Source organism: Nicotiana tabacum, chromosome 3 (assembly GCF_000715075.1).
Source record: "Nicotiana tabacum cultivar K326 chromosome 3, ASM71507v2, whole genome shotgun sequence".
Lineage (NCBI taxonomy): Eukaryota > Viridiplantae > Streptophyta > Magnoliopsida > Solanales > Solanaceae > Nicotiana > Nicotiana tabacum.
This window is the reverse complement of record NC_134082.1, coordinates 191,224,467-191,236,244: the sequence shown is the minus strand read 5'-3', so window position 1 is coordinate 191,236,244 and position 11,778 is coordinate 191,224,467. Positions and strand designations below refer to the sequence as shown.

Below are 11,778 nucleotides of genomic sequence, written 5' to 3'. Positions count from 1 at the left end.
TAATTTTATATTTTTAATAAAACCGACCGAAATCGGTCAAAAATTACGACCGACTTCGGTCGCTATTTATTATCAACCAGCCTAATTTCGACGACTTAAACTCGTCGGAAATCGGTCGGTTTTTCTAGTTTTCCGATCGATTTCGGTCAGCATTTCTAGACTATTTTTTGCAATTTTCTAGTAGTGATTACGCAATGTTGAACTTACACTAAATGGTGCTTGAGAATAAAACAAAGTCATCTTATTAAAAAATAATGTTAACCAGTACAAGATTGACCCTGTAAAATTGGGTTTAGAAAAGAATTACATCCCCTGGAATGGTTCATTTACAAATTGTGAGGGATACTAAACATCATCAGGAGGCTAATGACTGGATTTTTGTACTTAAGTAACAACATTTAAGAATGTACATTGACATGTTCTATCGTCCTTGAGACAAAGATGCACTAAACTCATTAACAGAATATTTGTCATTATCTTTTGCCGAACCGGCAAGATCCAAATATGTTTCAAACTTAAATGTAGGTTGTTTAGGAGTTGAGCATTTCATTTCACTGTTTAACATGAGAATTATGGCTGCCATGGTAGGACGATCCCTAGGACATTCTTGAACACAGAGAAGGCCAACATGTAAGCATCGCGTTATCTCTTCTGGAGAAAATGAGTTGATTAACGTCCCATCCATAAAGTCTAATCCCCTTTGTTCACTCCATAATTTCCATGCCTGCAATATTGGTACACACTGTCATGGGGTTCAATACATAAAAATGAGTGAAGTTGATCAAATAGTAATGGAGCATCAAAGAAAGAGTGTACTAACATAATTGAGAAGGTTAAGATTCTCTTCAACGTAATGAAAACTTGAATTTTTCTTGCCACTTATGATTTCTAATAGCAAGACTCCGAAGCTGAAGACGTCAGATTTCTCAGAGAATACCCCCCTCAAAGCATATTCAGGAGACATATATCCACTGCAAATATTAGTACTTTCAAAAGTAAATCAAAACGACATATGTTTTTATGATGCAAATTCGAATTATAAAAGAGTAGCAGGATGAGGCTATAACCAATTTTTACTTCTACATCTTGAATGCATGTTAATTGGCGGTTCTGAACGTCTATCAATTGAGAAGTACGGAAATAAGGTCGCTTACTATGTTCCAGCTACTCGGTGAGTATGCACAAGCTGCTGCTGCTTCTGAAACGTTCTTGCTAAACCAAAGTCTGAAATTTTTGGATTCATCTCTTCATCCAAAAGGATATTGCTTACTTTCAGATCCCGGTGTATAATGTTCAGACAGGAATCTCGATGTAGATATAGTAGCCCCCTAGCAACACCTTGAATGATGTTGAACCGTTTAGGCCAATCTAGCAGTTCTTTCTGTGATATATCTGATCATTAAATGTACAAAGAGTTAAATAAGTATCCCTTGGACATGTTAAACATGATGGAAACTATATTTTCTAATTGACTCTACAAGATGGAGAAAAGAATTAGAAGAGAGAAAACAAGAGCAGCCATACCAAAGAGAAATTTATCCAAGCTTCTGTTTGGCATGTACTCATAAATTATAAGAAGTTCTTCCCCTTCAATGCAGCATCCCAGGAGTCGTACAAGATTCCTGTGCTGGAGTTTTGATATTAATACGATTTCATTCTTGAACTCTTCTATGCCTTGCCCTGTTCGATTAGAAAGTCTTTTCACTGCTATTTCTTGTCCACCTTTTAGCTTTCCCTATGCAAGGTCAGCCCATTAAAAGTCAAATGATCAGAAAACTTACTTTACAAACCCCTCCAGCTCTCTCAAAAGAAAAAAAATAAAGGGTAAAAGAAGTTGGATAATACATAATTTCAGTAATCAAATCCCTTGTAGTGCAAGTTCCGCTATGGACTTTCGTGTATTTGACCACATAGTAGGTTAAGTGCTTGAGGAAAAGAGTAGTTACCTTGAAAACAGGGCCAAATCCTCCTTCCCCAAGTTTGTTGTCTAATTTGAAGTTGTTTGTTGCAGCGGCAATTAGCTCAAATTCAATCAGTGGAAGCTCAACTGGATCTTCTTTCTTTAAATTGCCAATCCAGAAACTTTCCAGTGCATATTCTTTTGAAATGTTGCATGAATCACTTATACGAAAGCTTATGGTTCCTTTTCTTTTTTGTCCTGTTAAAGGAAGCAAATAATTAAAGATCAGGCTTGACGTTCGTTGCATAGCTGTGTCAACAAAACCATCAAGGTAGTTTCATTTGTCAAAAACATTTTTTTCTTATTCACTTTGGGGGGACATATATCATTACCTGTTTGATAAATCTTATTCTTGAGCAAACAATATAAAGCAATCCCCAACAAGAGACTGGAAAATACTGCAGAACATATGATTAGTGCTCTTTTAAGCTTCCGCTTACCTGGAAAAACTGAACGACATTTCAATAAGCTACTGCAGTAGATGGATTACATCATAAAGTTAGTGTAAAACAAAATTAATGTAATAGTTACCTAATTCTGAGTAAGCAAGCCGAAGGAAAAGAACTTCCCCAGAATATGAGTAATCCTGCATATCTAAAAGATCTCCAGACCACACCATACACCTAATTCCTGCCACATAAGCATAAGCAGTGCAAGAGAAATTGTTCAAACATAACCTTTCACATTCACTAGCACTATCAAGGCGAAAAATAGCAGCTAGATCAGGCAGTTTCAGTCCACTAAACTTCAAAAAACCGTCCTGCTGTCCAACCCCTGGAGACGTGTTAATTCCCTTCCGCTGACATAGTAATTTAGTTTGCCTCACACAACCACCTGTCCAGTTCCCTCTGCTCCACTCGTCACTAGACCGTGGCACAAACCCTCTTAAGCAGCTGCAAGTTGGATATTTATTCTTGCTGCAGATTGCTGAAGGTCCACAAGTGTTATATATATCACATGGTGGATGTACCATCTTAGCATAGACTTCCCAAGCAGGAGCCCCATCGGTCCACTGAACAACTTGAACAGATCCTGTTGACTGAAGTTCCACCAAAGTTAGAAATGAAGTATTTGGAAGAAAGGTGAAGTATGCAGTTCCCTGTTGAAAATCTTGCTGAAAGACAAACTGAACTATATAGGCTGCTGAATCAATATAGGGAAGACCAATGAACTTCAGTCCATTCCACTCCCCGGTTCTGTAGTAGGGAGTAGATTTGTTCCATATGAAAAACTGAGAAGGAAGTTGCTCCGAGATTCCAACAGAAAAATTTCCCGGTGAGGGGTCATTTTCCTTGTGCCAAGAAGATAAGAGCCATCTCTCCCCAGTTATCCTGTTGAAACCTATTTTCATTCCAGGCAAGAAAGTATCACAAGGATAATCGAAACTCTCAAAGAAGCATTGTCCTGAGATATTATCTTTAAGCACCAAATTCCCACTGTCCAGGAGAACAACTTCAACTGTGTTATTAGTGGGGACAAAGACATTGCTTGACCAGATAACATTCTGTACACCATCAAGAATCACCAAGTTTCCATTTTTGCTAATCGATAGACTTGCAGTGGAATCAGAAACATTAAGTGGACTTTCCCTGTTTGCAACCCACACAACTTTACGAGGCGGGATATTCTTAAACCATATCCCCAGGTACGTTTTACTGGAATTGGCAGGACTAAAGAATCCAAATTCAAAAACCTGACTAGCAGAGGTTAAAGTATCCCCTACTAAGAGCTCTTGTGATTGCAGAATGGTGTCTGAGGCATTGCAATAATATGACTGGACGATACAGTACGAAAGAAGAGAGATCAAAAGTATTTTCCAAGCTTGACAGAATCCCATTTTCTTAAATGATAGACTTCTATAATAACAAACATCAAGAGACACTTAAAAGAGAGAGTCACAGGTCAATTAACAAATACCAAAAATAGGGACTGGAAACAAGAACGAACATAGCTGGAGTTCGCCAAGTAATTCAAACATGGTGACTGATAATATTATATAAAAAAAGAAGTATCAAGTCTACCAGGATGTCCAAAAAACTATTCAGAGCATTTTGGACTGTGATTGGTTTTCTTTCCCCCTTAGATAAAAATAAGCATTTGAAGTCAAATTTAAACTTTTCCCTGTATTAAGCCATAAGCATATGGTAAGAGGGCGAGGGACTCTAAGGGAAAAAACTTCGGACAGAAGTCACTATAACTTGTCTTACTTTATCCTGAGCTTATTTTGGACTTAAGACTAAAGTACACATTTGGGAATAAAGATGTTATTTTTAAAACGGCAACTTAAAAAGAAAAACAGAAAAGAAAAAAGGAACAATAGGAAAATAGGTTGATCTGAATACAGCAGTAGTCAATTTCTCCCCTGTAGCTCATCAAGTTCCTAAACACCAACTCTACAATATACAACTCTCTCCCTGTAGATTTCGGATCTGATACACCGTTTCCTTCTTAAAAAGCATAGTCGGGTTAGGGTTTGAAAATCAACCAATTTAATTTTTTTATGTGATTTGGAATATAAAAGTATCAGTACCTTTTAAAAAGAAAAAAGAAATTACTCCTATCTATCTATAATTAAAAGCAAGGGAAAAAGCATTCTCACTTCGCCAAGTGGCATCATTAAAATATGCCCCTTGGCCCTTTAGGACAGTCCTCCAAAAAAATAGGAGCTATAAAATTATTTGAAAAAAAAAAACTCCTTCACAATTCCAGATTTCTTCATATTTAAAATATTAAATATTTCTTTATTTATAAAAGATTAACTGATTTTAAAATAAACTTTTTTTCACTCTTTAACTTTGAACATGAAGAACCGAACTTCTTCTTTTTTAATAGAGATTTATTGAATATTGAATTTATTGAATTAAGACGGCATTAAAATACAAATACCATATTTTAACCAACAAAGAGGCACAGTTATTTCCTCTGCGAAAAAGAGGCGTAAAATATCATCAACTGCACTTTCTTCAACAGGCGGCTTTACAACTTCTCACACTAAAAGTCAGTTTCTAAGCATTAATTGAACGTGGGTAAAACAAAAAAAAAACTTCAACTGCTCCACAATCGTTTTATTCCACAAAATTTGGTAAACAAATTTTAACTTCAATTAACCCTAAATTTTATCTGCAAAGTCACGTTTTCTCTCTGCAAAGTCACCTTATTTTGAACTATCAAACCCATGATTTACTATATTGGGTATCAACTGCTCAAAGCTCAAAATATATGTTTCTTCCACATGTACAACTGCTTCAATTTTAATGTTCGTTCTTCTACCAAGATTTCAACAAAAATTACGAATTACCCAAAAGATGGCCGCTAACAATGATTTCATCAAGGATATAACTATATCAAAGATGCAATGGAAGTTGAAAGTTCGTGTTGTCCGTATGTGGGAAAAACCGGATCGTTTTAATCCTGGCTCTATATTCTCAATTGAATTGGCTCTACAAGATGAAAAGGTATTTTTATTATGTTATTGGCTTGCTAATTCCTTTCTGCTATTCGAAATTTAAATGTCAATATCCATAGATTTGTTTTGCTCTTTCAGATTTAAATGTCAATATCCAAACATTTGTTTTGCTTTTCCAGATTTTTATAGGAATAATTTAAATGTCAATATCCAAACATTTGTTTTGCTTTTCCAGATTTTTAGATTTCGCTTAGTTCGAACTGTAAAACAAGTTTATTACCAATGCTCAGCTTTATATCCTGTATACATGTGGATAATTTGTAGTTGTTGTTTCTACATTACTAGAAACAGGTGATTTTCTTAAGCATGTTTTATAAACATTTGCATGACTTGCAAATCTGCTTTTTTGTATTTTTTATAAACATTTACATGACTTGCAAATCTGTTTTTTTTTGTGGAATTAGTGTCACTAATTAAATTGTTTAACTCTACTGTTTAAAACTAAAGCTAATATAAATACTAAACTATACAGATTTGTAATATCTTTCCTTTATTGTAATTTCTTTATAGGGCGATCGTATACATGCTTCTATTGGCAAGTCTGTTTTGCATATTTTCAACAAAAAAATTAATGAGCTTGGATTATATCTTATGGCGAACTTTATCGCCTGCCAAAACAAGGAGAGGTTCAACACCACAAAACATAGATTGATGCTGACGTTTATTCAACGGACAACAGTGGCTGAAACAATTGATCCACTTTTTCCAATGAATATCTTTGAGCTGCGACCATATCATCAATTGATAAATAAAGTTGATGTCAACGAGAGTGAATTATTTGGTAATATTTGTGTTTATTTTAATTAATTTTTACATATTTTTTTAATAGATTGATGCTAATTATTTTTACATCTTTAATATTCTTTAGATGTTATCGGAGAAATTGTCAATTTTAGTGAGGTACAAACGCAAAAACAAGGTGAAATTACTAGGAAGTATATGGATATCGAACTAGAAGATGATGAGTAAGAATAAACAGACAACCATCTATTAAATACATATTTTTCATAAATACATATACTAAACATTATACACTACTTCTATTTCACAGGAGGAACAAGTTATCTGCTACATTCTGGGAGGAATTTGTTGATCAAGTTATACTTCACCTTTTAAGTTCTAACAACCAGCCTATTATTGTTGTTATGCAGCTCATAAAAGCGCATAAATTTCAAGGTAACATGCAACTATTAAATTTCACTTAACTTTTTGAAAGTTATTCATCACATGTTACATATAATTATTTTTTTTCAGATTCATATTCTGTGCGCAACACTTGGAATACATCAAAGTTGTGGATTAATCCTACTTTTCCTCAACCTGAAGAGTTTAAAACACGGTTAAATATATTTTAATAATGTATCTACACTCATATTTATCTTTTGATGTATATTTCTAACTGTAATCCTTATTTATACATATAGATTACTTTCTGTTCGAGATAGTTGCTCTGAGAGGCTTACTCAAACCATCTCTCAACAAAGTTTCTCTGTTTCGGATGAGTTACAGAAGGGCATTGCTGAAGTTAAAACAATTTCCCAATTAGTCCAGTCGATGCAAGTGAGTTCACTCTTTTTATCTTCTTTCTTTGATTTTTCAGAAGACCATCTTTTCTATTTGTTTTCTTCTGATATTAAGCCATTGGTTATCCTATTTTACTGCATTAAAATGCCATTATACATTTATAAAATAAAGACTTTTTATATGATTGGTACTCCATTTGCATAAATATGTAGAGTTGAAATAATGTTAGTTGTTATAATATTGGATGGAACACATGTCACTTATGTTTGTTCAATGTAATCGTTGGCCCAGATTGTAGTTTCTTTCTTCATATTAATGCACACAAGGGAAATATCACTAACCACTCTTATCAGTTTGTTGATCTCTTTGCATTCTTAAGACTACCAGCTTTAGTAGTCGAATTAATTTGGGTGGCGCGATCAAACAAATTTTAGATTTAAGAGTCTTTCATCTTTTAAAGACAGTGTAGGTAGTCTGAACAGCGTCTGTTGTCATGTCGAGCCCTTTGGTTGCCATTTTTCTGCCTCTTACTATATATTACTATATGGTACACAAAAAGTTCCAAGCTTGACAAACCCTGAGATCACAACTGTGCCGAATCCATAGCTTCTACCCATACCAAAGCCTGAAATTCCTGTTATGCCAACGCCTGAAGTACCAATTGTGCCGATGCCTAAGCTGTCAGCTATCCCAATACCTGACTTACCAACTTTGGCAAAACCTTATATCCCAGCTGTGCTAAAGCCCAAGCTTGCTGCTATGCCAAAGGTTGAGATCCCAGCAATGCCAAAACCTGATTTACCAAACAAACCAAAGCCTGACAATGAGTTTCTATTGTGTTCAATATTTTCATCTATTATGTACCACAAGTTTGCGTCCATAATTAAAATGACCTGGTAAGAAAATGTAAAGACATATATTAGTATGTAGGATAACAAACTACCCCCAATATCTTACTTTCAATGTACAATACGATCTTTAGGGTGGCGCACATGGACTGCCAAATGGCAGTTCCTCAACCAGAATGCAGAAGGATTATTGTCATGCAGAATGCTGACAATGAGTTGCCATTTTTTATGCCTCTTACTATATAATACTTGATGGTACACAAAGACGCCAAATCTGATCTTACTGAAACTTCAGTCAACAAAAGCCAAATTATGTACTAAGTTACATAAAGTTGTATCAACTTTCATACGAGCAACGATCCGGAAAGCTGAGATCCCAACAGTGGCAAAGCCTTAGATTACATTCGTGCCAAAGACTGAGATCTCAAATTTGTCAAAAACAGAACTTCCTCCCCTAAAAAGGCCATAGGTTCCTGCAATTCCAACACTGAGCTTCTTACAGCAATCACAAAGCCTGAGCTCTACAATAGGGCCTGAATTCACACATTGTCCAACAAAATAACCCCTCGCTGTCAGTATGTTGAGCTCTTGCCATTCTTAGTCGTAGCAGCTTTAGCATCAGAATTAATTTGCGTCGCGCGATTAAACAAACTTTTAGGTTTTTCATTTATTAAATACAGTCCAGGCAGTCTGAACAGCCTCCCCTGCCATGTCGAGCCCTTTGCTTGCCATTTTTTATGCCTCTTACTATATAATACTATATAGTACACAAAGACGCCAAATCTCATCTTACTGAAACTTCAGTCAACAAAAGCCAAATTATGTATTAAGTTACATAAAGTTGTATCAACTTCAACAAAGCAACGATTGAATTTATTAATTAACATTGAATTGGATACATTATATTCTATAAGAACTCACTTACGTAGTGAACTTGCTATAAATTAAATAGATCCGTTATGAAAAATTTAAATTATATGAATTTATGATCATTGTTTGGTTCACCATAATGCAGCTGCGTATCTGTCCATTTCAATAGTCATATACTAATACCGTATATCCAAACGCATTTGCCAAATAAATGCTGGATTGTTTCAATTGTTTGATCATCACATAAACAACAAGCTATGTTGTCGTCACTGTTATCTGCATTTGCCGTAATATTTCTTATATGAGCAATCTATTTTTAGTTGCTACCCAATCAATGAATCTGTTCTTTTGCTGTTAACACTGGCTTTAAATTAGACTACCATTCTCCATCTTATTAGTTATAACCATTTTTCAATGGAAACACAAACGGAGAGTATAGATTGCTCTTTCCCTGCCCCACATTTTGTGAAATCTCCCCCTTCCCTTTAACATACAACATATTCCACTTTTCTTCAGCACTTAGTCCATTAAAATATATGAATTTCATACTTTATATTATCATCTCTCAGATGACATATTGGTTGACTACCATAATTTTTGAAATATAAAGTATGCAAATTATATATTATTATTTTTGCATATATACGCTCTCTATATACGTGACGATTTAAAATTTAATCATTTTATTAAACAGGAAGGTCCCTGTTGGATTGTCGCAAGTATAGAAAATTTAGAACTTGAGAAAGGATGGTGTTATGTCAGTTGCAAGAAGTGTCAAAAAAAGGTGGATAAATTGGGAAACATTTATCAATGCCCAAACCCCAAATGCAAAAATGAAGATTACTCAGCAATTATTAGGTAAAAGCAGCAACTCTATTTCCTTATTCCATCAATTGGTTACATTTATATCTCAAATGTTTCCTGTGGAATTAGGTACAAGCTTCAGGTTAGGGTAATGGATACTACTGGATCTGTTTCCCTATTGCTCTGGGACCGCGAAGCTATGTTTCTCATTGGCAAATCCGCAAAAGAATTGAAGGAAGGATTTCTTGAGGTATATCAACTAATTATATTCATATTTCTTTTTTTAACAATTCTAACGGAAATTTTCATTCTAGAATACTGGAGGTGTTGATATGTATCTGTATCCGGAAGAGCTGAACAATGTTCTCCAAAGAAAACTCATGTTTAAGGTTATTGTGAAGAGCGAGAACATTCAACTGCAAAAGGAAATTTATAGTGTTGTGAAGCTTACGGATGAGGAGCAACTGATAAAGAAATATAGTCTTGATACACCTACAAATGACTTAACTGTATGTCGTATTTGCTTACAAACTTCATAACATATTTCAAAAGCTAATTTCTAATAAATTGCATAATTTGAATCATAATTTCAAACTTTTTTATTTATTATTTTGTGATAGGACCCTGACTTCAATAATAACCAAGTCTTTGATGGAGAGAAGGAATGCGAGGTAAATACATCCACTACAACATTACACATTTATAGCTATGAAAAGCATTGTAGCTAAATATGAAAATTTTCATGGCAAAACACTTTAGCCACAATATTGTTTTCTGTAGCATTTGTAGCAAAATGTAGCGTAGCTAAAACTCAGCTACAGACTTTATATGATCCGTGGCTAAGGACTAATACTTATTGCTACGGAAATTTTTATGTTGTAGCGATGATGGTAAAAGGTTTTTGCTACAAAAAATATACTTATAGCAAGTGATTTTATTCTTTTGCCACGATGAACAAATTTGTAGTTATCTTCATATTGTAGCCACGAATTGTTGTGTTGTAGCAAAAGATTTAATTTATTTGCTATGCAAACTCAAATTTTGTGGCTATTTCGAGAGCTTAGTCTCGTGGCAATAGTACTCATGTTTAGCTACAATGTAAAAACTCCGTAGCTATGAATTGAAGTATTTGCCATAAACCTTTTCATATTGTAGCTAATATTCCATACTTTTAACCATGAAATATATAAAACTATAGCGAATGATTTTCATCATTTGCTACGAAAAGTGAAAATGAATAGCCATGTTCTTGATACGTGGCTATTGTAGGAGTATATGTTTAGCTACAAATTGAAAAACCCATAGCTAATATTTCATTCTCTTTTGCCATGAAGCATAAAATCATAGCAATAATTTTTCTTCATTTTTGCAATGAAAATAAAAAATATATATAGCTACGTTTTTATTATGTTGCAATATATATGTTTAGCTACAAATTTAAAAATTCATTACTACTAATTAAAAAATTGTCACAAGCATTATTAGTCACAATAATTCATATAAAGCCTATTTAGAAATACAATCAAATTTTGACAGTGAAACACATAGGCAACTGTAGCATAAGATCTTCAATTACGTAATAAACACAATATATTAATAAACAAAATTTAACAAAGGTTCAACAATATCATTCCAAATATTAAAACATCGTTTGAAACATATCAATAAGCTTTGACAAGAGGAAAAACATTATTCATGTGCCCGTCGGCCTTGATGCTTTTATAATTCCTCCAGAGGCTGCAATAACAATAGAAAAAAAAAAGCATAAAACTAAATGATACAATGAAGTATTTTTTATATAAAAAATTAAATTTTATTTTTAATATGAATATTACCTAAAAGAAATCACATATATTCTAAATTACTAATATAAAAAGATAGTAATAAAAGTCTAATAAGTTACTTACCGTTAGATATATATCTTTTTGTTGAATACCTTGTGCTGCAAGTATCATTCGAAATTTTTCTTCCCATTATTTATTCATCCATGCTAGTTGATTATTCATATCTTTCTTGATTTCTTCAACTTGTTCCTTAGCTTCCCTTTTAACTTCTTCCACACGCTCATTTGTCTCTTTTCTGGTCAATTTTAGTTGCTTTATAAGTTGTACTTTTGTTGGTCTACCACCAAAATATTCACTGATATTTTTTCTTGGGCCATACGCACGAAGATATCGATTTTTTTCGGCCCCGAGTACTTTTTCGAAGATATCATCATCATTTAAAGAAATTTCTCCTTCTTTTGCTGCTTTTTAAATTGGTAAAATTGGTCCTACAATCAAAAAATGCAAATCAATCAAATATAA

At 33.8% G+C, this 11,778-nt stretch overlaps 2 protein-coding genes across 2 annotated transcripts; one reads left to right on the top strand and one right to left on the bottom strand.

The window, feature by feature from the left end:
- Positions 1–286: 286 nt before the first annotated feature.
- On the bottom strand, positions 287–4,122 carry LOC107808780 (G-type lectin S-receptor-like serine/threonine-protein kinase At1g61500). The gene is made up of 7 exons (XM_016633346.2): positions 2,492–4,122; positions 2,293–2,409; positions 1,947–2,158; positions 1,525–1,735; positions 1,155–1,392; positions 821–971; positions 287–724 (listed from the first exon to the last, which is right to left on the bottom strand). Exons 1-7 carry the CDS (start codon positions 3,795–3,797, stop codon positions 422–424), a joined length of 2,538 nt encoding a protein of 845 aa, XP_016488832.2. The 5' UTR covers positions 3,798–4,122; the 3' UTR covers positions 287–421.
- Positions 4,123–4,889: 767 nt separating this feature from the next.
- On the top strand, positions 4,890–10,567 carry LOC107813027 (replication protein A 70 kDa DNA-binding subunit D-like). The gene is made up of 10 exons (XM_075242091.1): positions 4,890–5,415; positions 5,937–6,207; positions 6,295–6,391; positions 6,478–6,602; positions 6,681–6,765; positions 6,851–6,986; positions 9,363–9,526; positions 9,602–9,722; positions 9,787–9,981; positions 10,093–10,567. The coding sequence occupies exons 1-10, from the start codon at positions 5,215–5,217 to the stop codon at positions 10,198–10,200; spliced, it is 1,503 nt and encodes a 500-aa protein (XP_075098192.1). The 5' UTR covers positions 4,890–5,214; the 3' UTR covers positions 10,201–10,567.
- The last annotated feature ends 1,211 nt before the right edge of the window (positions 10,568–11,778 follow it).

Excerpts from the sequence above, each read along its gene's own strand:
- LOC107808780 (XM_016633346.2), bottom strand. The coding sequence starts at position 3,797 with ATGGGATTCTGTCAAGCTTGGAAAATACTTTTGATCTCTCTTCTTTCG. Across the intron at positions 1,393-1,524 it reads CTTGGATAAATTTCTCTTTG|ATATATCACAGAAAGAACTG; the intron begins GTATGGCTGCTC and ends TTTAATGATCAG. Across the intron at positions 972-1,154 it reads CACCGAGTAGCTGGAACATA|TGGATATATGTCTCCTGAAT; the intron begins GTAAGCGACCTT and ends TAATATTTGCAG.
- LOC107813027 (XM_075242091.1), top strand. The coding sequence starts at position 5,215 with ATGTTCGTTCTTCTACCAAGATTTCAACAAAAATTACGAATTACCCAA. Across the intron at positions 5,416-5,936 it reads TGGCTCTACAAGATGAAAAG|GGCGATCGTATACATGCTTC; the intron begins GTATTTTTATTA and ends ATTTCTTTATAG. Across the intron at positions 6,603-6,680 it reads AAAAGCGCATAAATTTCAAG|ATTCATATTCTGTGCGCAAC; the intron begins GTAACATGCAAC and ends ATTTTTTTTCAG.